General features: G+C 51.0%; 1 protein-coding gene across 1 annotated transcript; it reads right to left on the minus strand.

Annotated features, from left to right (window-relative positions):
• Positions 1-9,620: 9,620 nt before the first annotated feature.
• LOC127579841 (HUWE1-associated protein modifying stress responses-like) lies at positions 9,621-18,654 on the minus strand. Its single transcript, XM_052032823.1, has 4 exons — positions 18,385-18,654; positions 13,850-13,936; positions 13,080-13,355; positions 9,621-10,750 (listed from the first exon to the last, which is right to left on the minus strand). Exons 1-4 carry the CDS (start codon positions 18,596-18,598, stop codon positions 10,512-10,514), a joined length of 816 nt encoding a protein of 271 aa, XP_051888783.1. The 5' UTR covers positions 18,599-18,654; the 3' UTR covers positions 9,621-10,511.
• Between the last annotated feature and the right edge of the window lie 210 nt (positions 18,655-18,864).

Genomic DNA, 18,864 nt, shown 5'->3' on the forward strand with positions numbered 1-18,864 from the left:
TCCTCAATCCTCTCTGCCAATGCGATCTCATGCCCCTTTTTTGCCCTCCTGATTTCCTTCTTGACTCCTGCAGCCCCGATACTCCTCCCGGGATTCATGATCCCAGCTGCCTGTACCTGACCCATGCCTCTTTTTTCCTGACCAGAACCTCCATATCCCTCATCATCCAGGGTTCCCTACCAGCCTTCCCCTTCACTCTGACAGGAACATCCAGACCTTCAGCTCTCTCTATCTCACTTTTAAAGGCCCCCCACTTGCCAGACATCCCTTTGCCCACAAACAACCTACTCCGATCAATGTTTGCAAGTTCCTGTCCAATACTGTCAAAATTTGCCTTGCCCCAATTTAGAACTCTAACTTGTGGACCAGTTCTGTCCCTTTCCATAACTAATTTAAAACTAATAGAACTATGGTCAGGTGTCCCAAAGTGCTCCCTCACTGACACCTCAGTTACTTGTCCTGCCCCATTTCCCATGAGTAGATCAAGCTTTGCCCTCTCCCTGGTTGGGCCTTCAATATACTGTGTGAGGAAACTTTCCTGAACACACTGAAGAAATTCCACCCCATAGCCCTCAGCACTATGGAGTCCCAGTCTGTGTTAGGAAAGTTGAAATCTCCTACAATGACAACCCTATTATTCTTGCAACTTTCTCCAATCTCCCTGCATATTTGTTCCTCTAATTCCCATTGGGGTCCTATAGTACAATCCCAACAAGATGACCATCCACTTTTTATTTCTCAGATCCGTCGGTAATTTCGCCTCAGACTACTGCCATGATGTTCTGTTGTGAGCAGCCAGAGGTCGTTGTACACATTGGTACAAACGACACAGGTAGAAAAATGGATGAGAATCTCTTCTTGGGCGGAGGTGTCCTGTACAAGAGGGACAGATTGTACCTGAACTGGAGGGGGACCAATATCAAGGGAGGGAGATCTGCTAGTACTACTTGGGAGGGTTTAAACTAGTCTGGCAGGGGGGCTGGGACCCAAAGCAGTAGTGAGGCAGATGAGGAATTGGGGCAAATACTGCAGCCAATGAGGGCAAGCTTGGTAGACGGATAACCAGAAGCACGGTGAGGGGAGAGGAGAGACCACTGGCTTACACTGCATTTGCAGTTATGAAGTTATGCAGTTGTTTGCAGATATGCAGGCAGATTAGGAAAAGGTGAAAAAACAACAGGGTTATTGTTGTGGGTGATTTCAACTTCCCCAATGTAGACTGGGACATCCTTCGTGCAAGAGGCTTAAATGGGGCAGAATTTGTTAGGTGCATCCAGGAAAGTTTCTTAAATCAGTATGTACATAGTCCAGTGAGACGAAGGGCCATTCTGGACCTGGTGTTGGGAAATGAGCCTGGTCAAGGTAACTGACCTTTCAGTGGGCAAACATTTAGGAAACAGTGATCACAACTCAACTGGAGTTTAAAGAAAGCTATAAGTATGGACCTTGCGAGAGAGTATTAAATTGGGGCAGGACAAACTACAAGAGTATTAGGCAGGAACTAGGGAGAGTTAATTGGGAACAGCTGTTTTTGGGCAAGTCCACATCTGACATGTGAAGGGTGTTTAAAGACCAACTGCACAGAGTACAGGACAGGGATGTTCCAGTGAGAAGGAAGGACAAAGATGGCAAGGTAAGCGAACCTTGGATGTTGACAGAGGTGGTGAATTTAGTCAAGAAGAAAAAGGAAGTGTATGTAAGGTTTAGGAAGCTAGGATCAAACCGAGTCCTTGAGGATTATAAAGAAGCCAGAAAAGAACTCAAGAAGGGAATTAGGAGAATCAGGAGGGGCCATGAGAAGTCCTTGGCAAGTAGGATTAAAAAGAATCCCAAAATATTCTGTACACATATCAAGAGCGAGAGGTTAACTAGAGAGAGGGTAGGACCCCTCAAGGATAAAGGAGGGAACACGTGCTTGGAGGCAGCAGATGTGGGCCAGGTCCTAAATAAGTACTTTGCATCAGTATTTACCAAGAAGGATGTGGAGGATAGGAGAGCAGTGTGGAGCGTGCTAATATGCTGGGGCATTTTGAGATAAAGGAGGAGGTAGTGTTGGGTCTCTTAAAGAATATTAAGGTGATGGTCCCCATTTTCTTTATCATTGGTAGGCCGAATTAATGCGGTTAAGATGAATATTTTACCAAAATTTTTATATTTATTTCAAGCGATTCCAACTTTAGTCCCGAAATCTTTTTTTGACACTATTGATTCTAAAATTCTTTCATATATTTGGCAGAATAAAAACCCAAGGTTAAGTAAGAAATATTTACAAGAACTAAAAAAGGATGGTGGTATGGCCCTGCCTAACTTTAGATTATACCATTGGGCACTTAATATCAGATATTAAATTTTTTGGATACAAGATTCAGATGTAATTCAATGTCCCAAATGGGTACACCTTGAGCATCAATCAGTACACGGATTTTCATTAGTTTCTATTTTAGGAGCTTCACTCCCTTTTGCACTTACCAAATTAAGTAAACATATGATTAACCCAATAGTTAAACATACAATACGAATATGGTTTCAATTTTGTAAATTTTTTGGATTGAATAAATTTAACTTCTCAAGTCCCATTCAATCTAATTTTTTCTTTCAACCACCCAGAGTTGACTCAGCTTTTTCCATATGGAAAAGGAAGGGAACAGTATGTTTTCGGGATTGATAACTGTTTTTCATCTTTCGAACAATTGTCTAATAAATACAATTTGTCTAGATCACACTTTTTTCGATATTTGCGAATTAGAAATTTTTTAAAAGCTACTATACCCTCTTTTCTGACACCATATAACAATGAAATTATGGAAAAAAATTTAGGTCTTAATCCTTATCAGAAGGGCTTGATGGCAATAATCTATGATTTAATTATGAAAATACATCCAGAATCATTGGACAAAATTAAGAATGAATGGAAAAGTGAACTCCAGACACCTTTACCTACAGAGACATGGAAGAAAATTCTTCATTTAGTCAATACATCTTCAATGTGTGCCAGACACTCGTTGATACAGTTTAAGGTAGTTCACAGGACCCACATGTCAAAAGATAAGCTAGCCCGTTTTTATCACCATATAAATCCTATATGTGACAGATGTAAATCGAATGTGGCTTCTCTGATACATATGTTTTGGTCCTGTCCTCACTTGGAAAAATATTGGAAAGACATTTTTAACATTATATCAACTGTATTGAAGATTGACTTACAACCTCACCCTATCACTGCAATTTTTGGATTACCAAAGATAGAGTCTCACCATTTATCTGCTTCCGCTAACCATGTGATTGCCTTTGTTACATTAATGGACAAACGATCCATTTTGCTTAAATGGAAGGATCCAATACCCCCTACTACTTTTCAATGGTTTTCTCAAACTAAACCATGTCTAAACTTGGAAAAAATCAGGAGTGGTACTGTTAATCCTTCGCTTAAATTTGAAGACATTTGGAGTCCATTTATTCAGTATTTTCACATGATGTAGATCCCTTTTCAATAACTTTCCAATTTAAAGGAACGGAGTTGACAACATAATATTGCTCTGTTTCTACAGAGAAATTTTAGCCCAGTCTTTTTTCTTTTTTTTAAATCTTTTTTTTGGAATTTTCTTTATAGTTTAGTTTATATTATTTACAACTTTTTTTTATTGATTTGGGGATTCTTTTTCTTTTATATATATATACAATAAATTTTTCTTTTTTATATTATATTCATCTACTAAGAGATATGAGATCTAAAGGTTTTTTTAGTATATTTTATTTTTTATGATTATCTATGTCATGATTGCCCTCTTGATCTCTTTGTATTACATGTACAATCATTGATGTTATATATTAATCTGTATTAATTTGGAAACTAATAAAAAGATTGAAAAAGAAAAAAAAATTAAGGTGGATAGGCCCCTGGGGTTATTGACCAAGTTATTGAGAAAGGCAAGAGATGAGATTGCTGGGGCCTTGACCAAGGTCTTCATGTCCCCTTCAGACACAGGTGAGGTCCCGGAGGACTGGCGAGTAGCTAATGTTGTTCTGTTGTTCAAGAAAGGAAATGGGGATAATCCGGGAGTTTTTACACTGGTGAGTGTCACATCAGCAGTAGTGAAGCTATTGGAGAGGATTCTTAGGGATAGGATTTATGAGCACTTGGAAAACCACGGCCTAATTAGGGACAGTCAGCATGGCTTTGTGGGGGGGGGGGGGGGGGGGGGGGGTGGGTGGCAAGTCGTGTCTTACTGACTTGAGTTTTTCGATGAGGTGACGAGGGTGATTGATGAAGGTAGAGCCATGGATGTTGTCTACATGGATTTTAGTAAAGCGTTTGACAAGGCCCCTCATGGAAGGCTCATCCAGTAGATTAAGATGCATGGGATCCATCGTGACTTGGCGGTTTAGATTCAGAACTGGCTTGCCCGTAGAAGACAGAGGGGAGTGGTCAATGGGACTTATTCTGGCTGGAGGTCTGTGACTAGTTGTGTTCCGCAGGGATCCGTACTGGGACACCTGCCGTTTGTGATGGATATAAATGATTTGGATAAAACGTGGTAGGGTAAGTTTGCAGACAGTAGAAGGATTGGTGGTGTTGTGGACGGTGTAGGAGGTTGCCAAAGGATACAGCAGGATACAGACCAGTTGCAGATGTGGGTGGAGAAGTGGCAGGTGGAGTTTAATCCAGGCAAGTGTGACGTGTTGCACTTTGGGAGATGAGATACCTTCATTAGTCACATATACATTGAAACACAGTGAAATGCATTTTTTGCGTAGAGTGTTCTGGAGGCAGCCTGCAGTGTCACCACGCTTCCAACGCCAACATAGCATGCCCACAACTTCCTAACCAGTGTGTCCAACATAAAGTGAGAGTACACAGTTACTGGCAGGACCCTTAACAGAGGGATCTTGTGCTCCAGGTATATCGCTTCTTAAAAGTGGCCACACAAGTTGATAGGGTGGTAAAGGCAGCGTATGGCACACTTGCTTTGATTGGTTAAGGCATTGAGTGATGGGTGCCTGGAATGTGCTGCCAGGGTTGGTGGTGGAAGTAAATATGATGGAGGTGTTTAAGAGGGTCTTACATAGGCACATGAATGTGCCGAGAATGAAGGGATGTGGACATTGCAGGCAGAAGGGATTAGTTTAGTTCGGCATTTAATTACTAGTTTAATTAGTTTGGCACAACATGATGGGCTGAAGGGCCTGTTCCTGCACTGTACTGTTCAACGTTCTATTTAATTCAATGCAAGAGGCTTAACAGGCAAGACGGATGAACTCGGTGTGGATTGGCTCTGGGGACTGGAATAGCATTACCATAACAGGAACATGGCTATGAGATGGGCAGGACTGGCAGCTCAATGTTCCAGGATGCAGATGCTACAGGTGTGACAGAGGTACAGGTAAGAGAGGAGGGAGGTTGCCTTTTTGATGAACAAGGACATAACACTGGTTAGAGAGGACATTCCTGGGGGATCATCCAGTGAGACCATATGGGTAGAACTTAGAAACAAGAAGGGGATAATCTGATGGGACGGTATATTTAGGACCCCCAACAGTCAGTGGGAATTAGAAGAGCAGATGCGCAGGGAGATCACAGATAGCTTTAAGAATAATCGGGGAGTATCAGTGGGATATTTTGACTTCCCTAACATTGACTTGGATGCCCATAGTGCAAAGGGCTTGGACGGGGTGGGATTTGTTAAATGTGTCCAAGGAAGTTTCCTTGATCAATATACAGAATGCCCCACTAGAGAGGACGCAGCACTGCACCTCCTCTTGGGGAATGAGGAGGGCAAGTGACTGATGGCGTCAGTGGGGGAGCACTTTGGGTCCAGTGACCATAATTCTATTAGTTTTAAAATAGTTATGGAGAAAGATAGGGCTGGTCCTCTGGTTAAGGCCCTAAACTGGGACAAGGCTAATTTTAGAGGCATCAGGTGGGATCTCGCAGAGGTCGATTGGGTGAGACTGTTTGCAGAGAAAGGGATGACTGGCAAGTGGGAGGTTGTTAAAAGTGCGATATCATGTGTTCAGGGGCAGCATGATCCTATTAGGGTGAAGGGCAAGGCTGGCAAGCTTAGGGAATCCTGGCTGACAAAGAGATATTGAGGGTCTGGTCAGGAAAAAGGAGGCAGACATCAGGCTTCATATAATCAGGAACAATCTCGATGACTATATGAAGTGTACTTGCAGACAAGGTTAAGAAAAGACCCAAGAGATCTTACAGGTAATATTTAGAGTAAAAGGAAGGGTGCTAGGGAGAGAATAGGTCCCCCGAAAGATCAGCATGTCCATCTGTGTGTGAAGCCACAGGAGACAGGAGAGATTTTTTTAAATGAGTATTTCTCATCAGTTTTTATTGTGGAGAAGATCATGGATGCTTGGGAATTGAGGCAAATAAGTTGTGATGCCTTGGACCACGTACAAATTATCAGGGAGGAGGTAATGACAGCATTAAAGCAGAATTAAGGTGGATAAATCCCCAAGCCCTGACCAAGTGCATCCTTGGACCCTGTGGGATGCCAGGAAAGAAATTGTGGAGATATTTGCTTCATCTTTAGCCACAGGTGAAGTCCCTGAAGACTGGAGGGTTGCTAATGTTGTACCATTATTTAAGAAGGGCAACAAAATCAAGCCAGGGAACTACAGGCCAGTGAGCCTGACATCGGTAGCCGGGAAGTCACTTAAAGGGATTATGAGGGACAGGATCTATCAGCATTTGGAAAGACGGGGACTGATTAGGGATAGTCAGCAGGGCTTTGTGTGTGGCAAACAGTGTCTGACAAATCTCTTAGCTTTTATTTTCCCCAAAGAGGATAGATGAGGGTAGGACAGTGGACAGTGTCCACATGGACTTTAACAAGGCATTGGCAAGGTCCTGCATAGTAGGCTAGTCTGGAAAGTTAGATCTCATGGGATCCAGGGAAAGCTGGCTAACTGGATTCATAATTGGTTCAATGGAAGGAAGCAGAGGGTGATGGTGGAAGGTTGTTCCTCAAACTGGAGGCCTGTGTCTAGTGGTGTGCCACAGGGATTGGTGCTGGGACCCTTATTGTTCATTATTTATATAAACAATTTGGATAAGAATTGGTTAGTAAGTTTGTGGACCAAATTAGGTTGTATTGCGGACAGTGAAGAAAGTTATCGAAAATTACAGGGGCATCTTGATCAGCTCAGTAAGTGGGCCGAGGGTTGCCTATTGGGGTTCAGTCCAGCTAAGTGCGAGGTGCTACACTTTAAGAAGATCAAACCAGGGTGGGACTTATACAGTGAACAGTCAGGGCCCAGGGAGTGTTGTGGAACAGAAGGACCCAGGAGCACAGGTACATAAGTTTGCTTAAAGTGGTGTCACAGGTAGACAGGGTGGTGAAGAATGTGTTTGGCTCGCTGACCTTCATCAGTCAGGGCAATCAGTACAAGATATGGAATGTAATGTTGCAGTTATAGAGTAATACAGCTTGAAAACAGGCCTTCGGCCCAGCAAGCTAGTCCCATTTGCCCGTCTTTGACCCATAGCCCTCTAAGCCCCTCCTACTCATGTACTTATCCAAATATCTTTTGAATGTTGTACCTGCCTCAATCACTTCCTCCGGCAGCTTGTTCCAAATACTCACCACCCTCTGCGTGAAGAAACAACACATAAAATACTGGAGGAACTCAGTGGGTCAGGCAGCACCTATGGAGGGAAATGGACAGTCGACGTTATGGGCCGAGACCCTTCATCAGGATTGGCTAGAGGAGGAAGACATCTCGAAGAGACTTCGCAGTGAAGCAGCAAACTGGAGACACAAGAGACTGCAGGTGCTGCAAATCTGGAGCAACAAATAGAATGCTGGAGCAACTCAGCGGGTCAGGCAGCATCTGTGGAGGGAAATGGATCGATGAAGGGCCTCAGCCTGTAACGTCAACTGTCCCTTTCGCGCCACAGATGCTGCCTGATGCTCTGAGTTGCTCCAGCATTTTGTGTGTTGCTCCAGATTTCCAGCAACTTCAGTCTCTCGTGTCTCTATTATGCGTGAAGAAATTGCCCCTCAGATACCTTTCACCTCTCGCCTAAACCTGTGCCCTCTAGTTTTTAGTTCCCCTTCCCTTGGAAAAAGACTGTGGGCATTCACCCTCATGATCTCATACACCTCTATAAGGTCACCCCTCAGTCTCCTATGCTCCAAGGAATAAAGTCTCAGCCTGCCCAACCTCTCCCTGTAACTCAGACCCTTGAGTTGTACAAGTTGGTGAAGCTGCACTTGGAGTATTGTTTACAGTTTTGATCACCCTGTTATAGCAAGGATGTCATTAAGCTGGAAAGAGTGCAAAGAATACTTTCGAGAATGTTGCCAGGACTTGAGGGACTGATCTGTACACAATGCTGTGAGTTAGAGATGCTGTCTTTTGAATGCAATTTTAAACCAGGAATCCATTTGTCCCGTTTGGATATGTTCATCCTTCGACATCACTGAAATATGGCTTTGTTGTCTGTGGAAGCTTATCACGTACAAGCGGACCAGACAATACACTTGTGTGGGATAAGCTTCCACAGACAGCAAAGCCATACTTCAGTGATGTCGAAGGATGAACATATCCAAACGGGACAAATGGATTCCTGGTTTAAAATTTCATTCAAAAGACAGCATCTCTAACTCACAGCATTGTGTACGGATCTGATCACCACACTATAGGATGTGGTTGCACTGGAGAGAGTGCAGAGCAGATTCACCAGGATGTTGTCTGGATTGAAGGACTTTAGTTACAAGGAGAGGCTGGGCTTGTTTTCCCTGGAGTGACGGAGGTCGAGGGACGACCACTGGTTAGAACAGACGTGGAGGGCGCAAAGGCCTGTTCCCATGAGGTAGGATTCTATACCTTGATGGAAGTACATAAGGTTATAGATAGGATAGGCAGTCAAAATACTTTTTCCATGGTAGAGGTGTCAAAAACAATAGGGCATTGGTTTAAAGTGAGAGAAAGGAGTTCTAAAGGGGATCTGAGGGGCAGGTTTTGTCCCTCCCACACAGTGGATGATATCTGGAACTCCCTGCCACAGGTGGTGGAGGAATCAGATGCAATCACTATATTGAAGAGGCAATTAGACATTTAAACCAGAAGGCATAGGATACAGCCCTACTGTGGCAAATGGGATGGGCAAACAAGGTGGGCATGGAGGTATTGGGTGGAAGGGCCTGTTTTTGTGCTGTACAACTGCAGCACCAACTCAGTGTTGCTCAAATCTCCAGAGTGGAACTTGAATTCAGAACCTTCAATACACTGTTGTCAATGAGCCATGAAGAAAGGATTTTAACCAATATGGTTAATTTCTAATAAACTATTATACTCAAAAACTTAGTGTCCTGTGCATTATTCTTTTTGTTGTGAATAAAGCTTCATCCAGGTATAAATACATCCCTAAGGAGAGAAAACTATTGGCTGCCATTCACTAGCAAGATGCCAGGAAGTTTGTGTGTACATCAAATGTGATTCAACAGGCTCACGTCAGGCCCGTCATTGGTGAATAAAACACTCACCCTTTTACAATCCGCCTGAAAGAACAGCGAGGTAACCGAGGTGGGAATGAAGTCTTGGAAGCATTTTCCTTAAGAACTCTTTCTTCTCTGAAGGGAGGGAGAAACTGGACAAGTTAAGAGTTTTGCTGCTTCAGTATTTAATGGATTCACAACTGTGATTAGCCAGAACATTGCAATTCAAAGTTTTTCACAATTCAAACAGATACAATCCACACTTTTAAACCATTTCACAATTCCTTGACCTTGCAATAGTTGGAACATTCAAGCACGGCTTTCCCAGAGTCACTGCTTTAAAGCATGTACCACACCCTTAAGACTATGAACCTTTGAGATGCAAGTTCAAGGTAAATGTTCTTTTTAAATGGAGACATGAAGGAACACAAGAAAGCAGGCACACAATACTGGGGTCTTTGTAGACAAGCCAGGGAACAACCATCCTCTGCAAATTTTAACAGCTAGTCTTTACACGTGAGGCCTCAAAGCTCAGGGAGGAAGTGACCTGGCAACGTGCCATTCCTATGCCATCCATAAAAACATACCTGAAAAATTGTTCACTGTCATGTTCCAGGTCTGAATTCCTGGTTTACAAAATAAAGCACAACACTAACATCAGGAAGGAAGGGCTGGCTTATTGCCTGATGAACAGGCACCAAGACGGAGGAACAAGGGTCAAGTACCTACGAGCCAGTCCTTTACAGATCAGTCTCTAAACTTCCATTAAATAAAGTGCCAAAAGAAAATTACCAATGACGTATAATGCACTATGCAGGCAATGTGCAGACAGAAATCTTCACAGTGCCCTTCAAAATGCACTCTGAATTTGCATTTTCAAGTACAAGTGTGTGGCAATATTGAAGTAATCACAATACACTTTTATTCAATAAACATTTGCTCCACAGTTTGGCCAAAGGTTTACTTGTTTTTTTTTGGTTCCTACTCCACCCATCCCATTGCCCGGGTGCCTGCTGCAGAATCACCTCCAGTCATTTGGGAGCTTGCTCTCGTGTCCCTTCAAAGCATCCGGCTTCGTTTGTGACTGGGTGGCTCGGTGATAACATCGTTACACTGGGCCGGAGCCCTCTTTCTTGAGCTCTCCAGATGCCGGGCCATCTCTTCGGCAATAAAGCTATTTAGGTCCACATCCTGCAGGCTGCTGCGCCTACGTGTCGAGGCAGAATTGCTGCCCGTGTGCGACGGGGACCCAGGTGCTCCTGAGCGCACGCTGACGTTCGCCATGGCCCCACTGAGGCCTACAGGAGGAGAGCAAGAGCAAACAGAAAGGATTAATGTCAGCAACGGTCTCTCCCTCTGCACACCATTAGCTAATCACGGTGTCCTTCCACAGGACACAGCCGGGAGAGCTCATGGCAGCTATCACTGTGAAAGAGAAAGCCAAGGGAAAGGGAAGGGGACCAATTTCCCAGCAGTACAAAGCAGAGGGAGCACAAATGAACAGTGCAATTAGTGTCAATGGGCAAAAGCTTAAGTATGGACATGGTGGGGCAAAGGGCCCGTTTCTGTGCCGTAGTAAGGAGACTCTAGTAAGGAGACAATGACTTAGCCATTGTTAGAGGCAACATATTACAGTGACAGCCCGTCAGGCTCACACCACCACGGCTAGTTAGACTGTAGATACTTTGGCTTTAATTTTCCAGAATTCCCTGGATTTGGAGAAAGTTCCATTTGATTGGAAAGTAGCAAATGTAACAGGCAAAAAACTGGCCAGTCAGCTTGACATTTGTCAGAGGGATAATGTTAGAAGTGATTAAAGATATTATAGCAGGATACTTCGAAAAATTCAAAGTTATCAGGAAATAGTCAATGTGGTTTTGAGAAAGGGGAATCACATTTGATCAATTTGCATTCATAGAGGATGCAAGGACCGTGGATACAGATGAAATGGTGGGGGTCCTGTACTTTGATTTCAAGGCAGCATTTGATGAAGTACCGATTCAAAGATTACTGCAGGAGATAATAGCTGGTGACGTAGGTCACATATTAAATGGAAAACATACAAAGGTCTGTTTCTGGTTGCCAAGATGTAATGAGTGGTGTGCCACAGGAGTCGGTGCTGGGTCCCACCATCCAGGGTAAGCTTCAATTCACCTGCACTTCATCCAACTTTTTACAATTTATGACAAGCAGGAAAGTTTTGCAGAGGATGAGGCAGCTAAAGGGATATAGAGTGGTTATGTAAGTGGGCAAAGATCTGTCAGAGTACATGTGACCTCATCCATTGGAAGGTAAACTAATTGAACTGTTATCTAAATGCAGAGGGATCTGGGTGCCCTCCAAGTAACTAAGAGAACGAACAAGGAACTGAAGAGGGAGCATGCTTTAGTTATACAGGGCACTGGCGAGACCTCCTCTGGAGTACTATGTATAATACTGGTCTCCTCCTCACTGAAGGAAGGATGTCAATGTGTTGAAAACAGTTCAGGGAAGGACTTTTGGACCCACACCTTGAACAGGCTGCTTGTCTTCTGAGGAAAGGTTGGACACGGTGGGCTTGGATCCACTGGAGTTTGAGTGAGCTGGGATTTGATGAAGCAAATGAGATTCAGAGGGATCTTGACAAGGTGGACATGCAGAGGACATTTCATAATATGGGAACTGAGGATCACAGTTTAAAAATAAGGGAGTCACTCATGGAAGACAGACAGGGCCAAATTTCTCTCTGATGGTTGAGTCTTTGCTTCTAACACCCTTTGTGAGAGAATTGCAGAGTTTCTGAAAATACTTAAGGCTGATGTACATCGATTCTTGATGAAATGAGCTGAAGGTTACTGAATGTAGGTAACTAGATCAACCATGATTTTATTAAATGGTCTACTCCTGCTCACTGTTTGTACTCTAGGAAGGGACATTACATCAAAGATTATAGCGATGGGAAATATTGTTAGGAGGACAGATCCTGTTGGAGCAGAGACAGGCAAACATGAAGTGGTTGAATCTTTAAACAGGGAGAGGATTAGCAAGGTACAGGAGTTAGGGAGGATACATAAGAGTGGGAGGAAGCTCTGGAGATTAGTATTTATTTATTTGGAGATGTCAGGGGTAAGTTTTTTACTCAGAGAGTGGTGAGTGTGTGGAATGGGCTGCCGGCAACGGTGGTGGAGGCGGATACAATAGGGTCTTTTAAGAGACTGTTAGGTAGGTACATGGAACTGAGAAAAATAGAGGGCTATGGGTAAGCCTAGTAATTTCTAGGGAAGGGACATGTTTGGCACAGCTTTGTGGCCCAAAGGGCCTGAATTGTGCTGTAGGTTTTCTATGTTTCTATGATTGAAAACTGTTCTGTATGCTCAAGCAACACGGGTGTTGTGGTGGTTGGGGAGAGCAGTGGTACGGTGAAGGGAGGCAATGATGCAAGGACACTGACACAGGAGGCCAGAACTGCTCAGCAAACCAAATAAAAACCAAAAAGAGGCATTGGGAAGTACTATCCTACATGCCTCTACCCTTCAAACTATTCAGCTGTCCAAGACCCAGTCACACCCTAGTCTTCAAAAAGACCTAATTGTCAGTGGTACGTTGAGGTCTAGTCAACTCGAAAACTTGCTGAAATCTTTCATTTACCGTGCACAGCAATGGCATCAGTAAATGCCTGCAAGTCACCCTCAGCAGTCCTGCTTGAATCCTCCTGTACTCCCAGTCCCGAGGAGGGTATATTTAGACGCGGAGCCAGTCTGCTGCTTCTTGACGGTGGTGATTTTCTGCACAGGAAGCTCAGCAAGTCCTCACGGTGGATGACGTGTCTCCTCTTTTTTGCCCAGGCCAGCATTTCCTTATTTCGCCTTTGATAACCTCCCTGCACGCCCAAATCCAAGCTTGCTCTGTATGTTTCAAGCCCATCTGAGGGAGAAAATGGTCAATGTTAGATCATACAGAATTTGAACGTCATCAGCTTTGCTACCAATTTCCATCCAGTTCTTTACTTCATATGGTTCATCCTGGATTCTCCCCGTGCTGGACCTCTCGCTCTCTGTCTCAGGAGATAAGTTCACCCCAAACATCCATTACAAGCCCGCAGACTCTCAATGCTTTGACAATACTTGCTCCCACCTTGTCTCCCGTACAGACTGCATTCCAATCCCCTCGTGCCTCCATCATCTTTTCTCCCATGATGGGAACCATGTAATGCAATCCACGTAACCAGTTTTGGCTCGCTCATGCAAGTTTTAGGGAGCTAGACCTCAAAAAAGTGAGCAATTGCTCCTTGGAGACTTTGGAACCATTTATGGGACAGGACTGGGATCAATATCCCTGAAGTGATTTGTAAGTGCCTTTGGGTGCTGAGGGGATAACGCAGTGAGAGAGCAGCTGTCCCACAGTGAACAGGCACTAACCTTTGTACAGGCAGGTGACAGAAGTAGCTGCAGCCTGAAATGGTTTCCACAGGCTCTGGATACCCAGCTGCTGCTCGTACACTCGATCTGGAAGCAGAAATTGCAATGAAAGTGTTAACTTTCCCCAGCACAGAGGTTAAGCCAGTTCCCCCACCCCGGCCCCTCACCCATCTGTGGTGCCACACCAACCCACGCCGAAACACCACCCCCCATACGAACTGGCCAAGAACCAAGTGACCTTCACTTTGGGAACTTTGACAAGTTCCGCCACCAAAGAGACCCTAGAAACCACTCCTACCCCTCACATCAACCCTACCCACACTCCCTGCTCCCAACACCAGCACACACCCCTCCCACAACACCCACCTCCCCCAATTCCCTCCACTTCCTCCTCCCTCTGCCCCTCTCTTTCCCACTTAATTCTCGCTCTCTGCTCTTCCCTCCTCTGCTCCCCAATCCCTCTCTCCATCCCTTCCTTGTCTCTCTCCCCTCCCTCTCCCAGCTCCACCTCTCTTCCTCCCCATCTCCTCCCTCCCTGGCTCTTCCCCACTCCCTCTCACCAGTCCACCCCCCCCCCCACCCCCCCCCCCCCCAATCAGAACCATCCACCCTCCCCGGCCTCATCCCCCTCCAACCTCCTATCTCCTCTTCTCCATCCCTACTCCTCCTCCTCTCTTGCCCCCTCTGCCCCTACCTCCACTCTCCTTTCCCCCTCCCCTCTCACGGCCTCTCCGTCGCCTCTTCCACTTTTCCCTCCCCTTCGACCCTTGCCCCTCCCTTACTCGCTCCCACTCCCCTATCACACCCCGTCCCCTCTCCCACCTCTCCATCACCCCCTCACACCCTAATTCCCCCTCCACTCGCCTCCTCCCACTCTGCCCCTCCCCCATTGTCCCCCTCGCCCCTCCCTCACCCCCCACACCCCCCCACCCATTCCCCCTCCCACCCCATCTTCCCCTCAAACATCTTCCTGCCCCCACCCACTGCCACCACTCACACTACCCCATCCCCTCCAACTCACTCCTTCTTCCCATTCGCTCCGTCTCCCCTCCCTTCTACCCTCACACTGCCCCCTCCCTCCCACTCGCTCACCCCCTCTCTCTCCCCCTCCCACTGCCCCAACTCTTCTCCCCCTTCCACTCCCACCTATTCCTGCCCTTTATCACACATGGGGCCCCTTGGCTCATGATCACCTCCCCTTGCTCCCCTCACCCCCTTTGCCCCATCAACACCTCCCCTTCCCACCTGCCCCCCTCCCCCACCCACCCCCTCACACTCCCCCCACCCTCCTACACCCCACTTCTCCCTCCCCCTCCTGCCCCACCCCCTCTCCCCATTCCCCCGTGCCCCTCACTTCCCTCCCTCTCGCACCTCACCCCTCTCCGTTCACCTCTCCTCCCCCTCACCTCTTCCCCCACTCCCTCTGCCCCTCCCTCCCCCTCCTACTCTCCCTCTCCCCCATCCTCCCCCTCACCCCTTCCCCATCCCTCCCCTTACTCCCCTCCCCCATACTCCCCTCCCCTTCACCCCCCTTACCCTGCCCCTTCACCCCCACAGCCCTTCACCATCCACCCCACTCCATCTCCTACCTCCCCCACTCCCACCCCCTTCCCCACCCCTTTCCTCTCCCTCCCCTTCATTGCCCCTTCCTGTCCTACCTTTCCCTCACCCCTGCACTCCCCCACCTTTGCCCTCCCACCCTCACCTTCTTCCCCCTCCCTCCCCCCACCCCCTTCACCCTCGCAGCTTTCCACAGCACCTCCCCACACCTCTCTCCCCCTCCCTCCCCATCACCCACCCCCCCTTCCCCCCACCCCTCCCTCCTCTCCTCCTCCCTGCTCTCACCCCTCCCCCTCCCTTCCCCTTCCTCCCCCTCCCCTTCCTCTCCTTCCCCCCTCCCTCCTCCACTTGCCCCCTCTCCCTCCCCCACCCCCTCTGCCCTCCTCCCCCTACTCCCCACCCCCTTCCTCTCCTCCCCCTTCCCCCCTCCCTCCCCGTGCCCCCTCCCCCCACACTCCCCCTCCCCCCACCTTCTCCCCACCACCTTCTTCTCCCTCCTCCCTTCCCCCTCCTCTCTCCCCCTCCCACTCCCTCCCTCCCCCTCCCTCCCCCTCCCCCACCCCCTTCCTCCCCCTCCCAACCCCTCCCTCCTCCATTCCCCCTCCCCCTACCCTCTCCCCTTCCTCCCCTTCCCCCGCCCCTCTCCCCTTCCCACGCCCCTCTCCCGTTCGTCCCCCTTCCCCCGCCCCTCTCCCCTTCCCCCCATCCTTCCCCTTCCCACTTCCTCCTCCCCTCTCCCCTTCCTCCCGCCCCTCTCCCCTTCCCCATCCCCTTCCTCCGCCCATCTCCCCTTACCCCCTTCCTCCCCTTCCTCCGCCCCCTCCCCTTCCCCCATCCTTCCCCCTTCCCCCCTCCCACCCCCCCTCCCCCCTCCTCCCCTTCCCCCTCTCTCCCCCTCCTCCCCTTCCCCCCTCTCTCCCCCTCCTCCCCTTCCCCCCTCTCCCCCTCCTCCCCTCTCCCCCTCCTCCCCTTCCCCCCTCTCCCTCCTCCCCTTCCCCCTCTCCCTCCTCCCCTTCCCCCCTCTCCCCTCCCCCCTCTCTCCCTCCTCCCCTTCCCCCCTCTCCCTCCTCCCCTTCCCCCCTCTCCCTCCTCCCCTTCCCCCCATCTCCCTCCTCCCCCTCTCCCTCCTCCCCTTCCCCCTTTCCTCCCTCCCCCTCCCTCTCACCTCTCCTCCTCTCCCCACCCCCCTCCCCTACCGCCCCATCCACCCCCCTCCCACCACCCCTCCCCCTACCCCCCCCACCCACCTCTCCTCCTCTCCCCACCCCCCCCTCTCCTCCTCTCCCCCCCACCCACCTCTCCTCCTCTCCCCACCCCCCCCACCCACCTCTCCTCCTCTCCCCCCCACCCACCTCTCCTCCTCTCCCCACCCCCCCACCCACCTCTCCTCCTCTCCCCACCCCCCCACCCACCTCTCCTCCTCTCCCCCCACCCACCTCTCCTCCTCTCCCCACCCCCCCTCCCCCCATCCACCTCTCCCCCCACCCACCTCTCCCCCCACCCACCTCTCCTCCTCTCCCCACCCCTTCCCCCCCACCCACCTCTCCTCCTCTCCCCACCCCCCTCCCCCCACCCACCTCTCCTCCTCTCCCCACCCCTCCTCCCCCCCCACCCACCTCTCCTCCTCTCCCCACCCACCTCTCCTCCTCTCCCCCCACCCACCTCTCCTCCTCTCCCCACCCCTCCCCCCCCACCCACCTCTCCCCCCACCTCTCCTCCTCTCCCCACCCCCCTCCCCCCCACCCACCTTCTCCTCCTCTCCCCACCCCCCTCCCACGCTCTCCTCCTCTCCCCACCCACCTCTCCTCCTCTCCCCCCCACCCACCTCTCTCTCCCCACCCCCCGCCCCCCTCCTCCTCTCCCCACCCCCCCATCCCCCTCCCCCACCCCCCTCCTCCCCCCACCCCCCTCACCCCCCTCCCCCTCTCCCCACCACCCCTCCTCCCCCCCCACCCCCCCTCACCCCCTCTCCCCACCCCCCCCACCCACCCCCCTCCCCCTCTGCCCACCCCCCTCCTCCCCCCACCCCCCCTCACCCCCCTCCCCTCTGCCACCCCCCTCCTCCCCCCCCCACCCCCCTCACCCCCCTCCCCCTCTCCCCACCCCCCCTCACCCCCCTCCTCCTCTCCCCACCCCCCTCCTCCTCTCCCCCACCCCCCTCCTCCTCTCCCCACCCCCCTCCTCCTCCTCTCCCCCACCCCCCTCCTCTCCCACCCCCCTCACCCCCTCCTCCTCTCCCCACCCCCCTCACCCCCCTCCTCCTCTCCCCACCCCCCTCACCCCCCTCCTCCTCTCCCCACCCCCCTCCTCCTCTCCCCAACCCCTCCCCCCACGCCTCCTCCTCTCCCCCCCACCCTCCTCCTCCTCTCCCCACCCCCCCCACCCTCCTCCTCTCCCCCCCACCCTCCTCCTCCTCTCCCCACCCCCCCCACCCTCCTCCTCTCCCCCCCACCCTCCTCCTCCTCTCCCCACCCCCCCCACCCCCCTCCTCCTCTCCCCACCCCCCCCACCCCCCTCCTCCTCTCCCCACCCCCCCCACCCCCCTCCTCCTCTCCGCACCCCCCCCTCCTCCTCCTCTCCCCACCCCCCCCACCCTCCTCCTCCTCTCCCCACCCCCCCCCACCCCCCTCCTCCTCTCCGCACCCCCCCTCATCCCCCTCCTCCTCTCCCTCCCCCCCTCACCCCCCTCCTCCTCTCCCCACCCCCCCTCACCCCCCTCCTCCTCTCCCCACCCCCCCTCACCCCCCTCCTCACCCCCCTCCTGCTCTCCCCACCCCCCCTCACCCCCCTCCTCCTCTCCCCACCCCCCCTCACCCCCCCCTCCTCTCCCCACCCCCCCTCACCCCCCCCTCCTCCTCTCCCCCCTCACCCCCCTCCTCCGCTCCCCACCCCCACCCTTCCTCCTCTCCCCCCCACCCCTCCTCCTCTCCCCACCCCCCCACCCCTCCTCCTCTCCCCCCCACCCCCACCCCCACCTTTATACAGCTGGGCGATGGCGCTCGCCGAGTTCTGGAACGACAGCCACAGCCGCTGCCTCTGGGCGTCGGTTTCCGCAGCGCCGGCCCCGCTCTCCGGCCCGAGCCCCTGCCGCTCGTCCTCCTCCAGGCACTGGCGCTCCCAGCGGGACAGCCAGCTCTCCGGGCCGTGACCCGCCATCAAGGATCCGCTCGGCCCCTTCGCCTCTTCCATCCGCGGCCCAGCGCCCGCCGCCCGGCCCCGGCCCCGGCCCCGCGCCTGCGCGCCGCCCTCCGGCTCAGCCATTGCGCCTGCGCGCCGCCCTCTGGTACCGACATCGCGCCTGCGCGCCGCCCTCCGGTACCGGCACCGCGCCTGCGCATTGTGCATCCTGCTGCAGAGTGTGACGGTGCCCTCACGTGATCTGATGATTGACAGTCGGTCCGGATCCGCCCCGGGGCCGCTCTGCTTGTGAACGGGTGGACCAGTGACCCGCCGTC

Source organism: Pristis pectinata, chromosome 18, assembly GCF_009764475.1.
Source record: "Pristis pectinata isolate sPriPec2 chromosome 18, sPriPec2.1.pri, whole genome shotgun sequence".
Classification (NCBI taxonomy): domain Eukaryota; kingdom Metazoa; phylum Chordata; class Chondrichthyes; order Rhinopristiformes; family Pristidae; genus Pristis; species Pristis pectinata.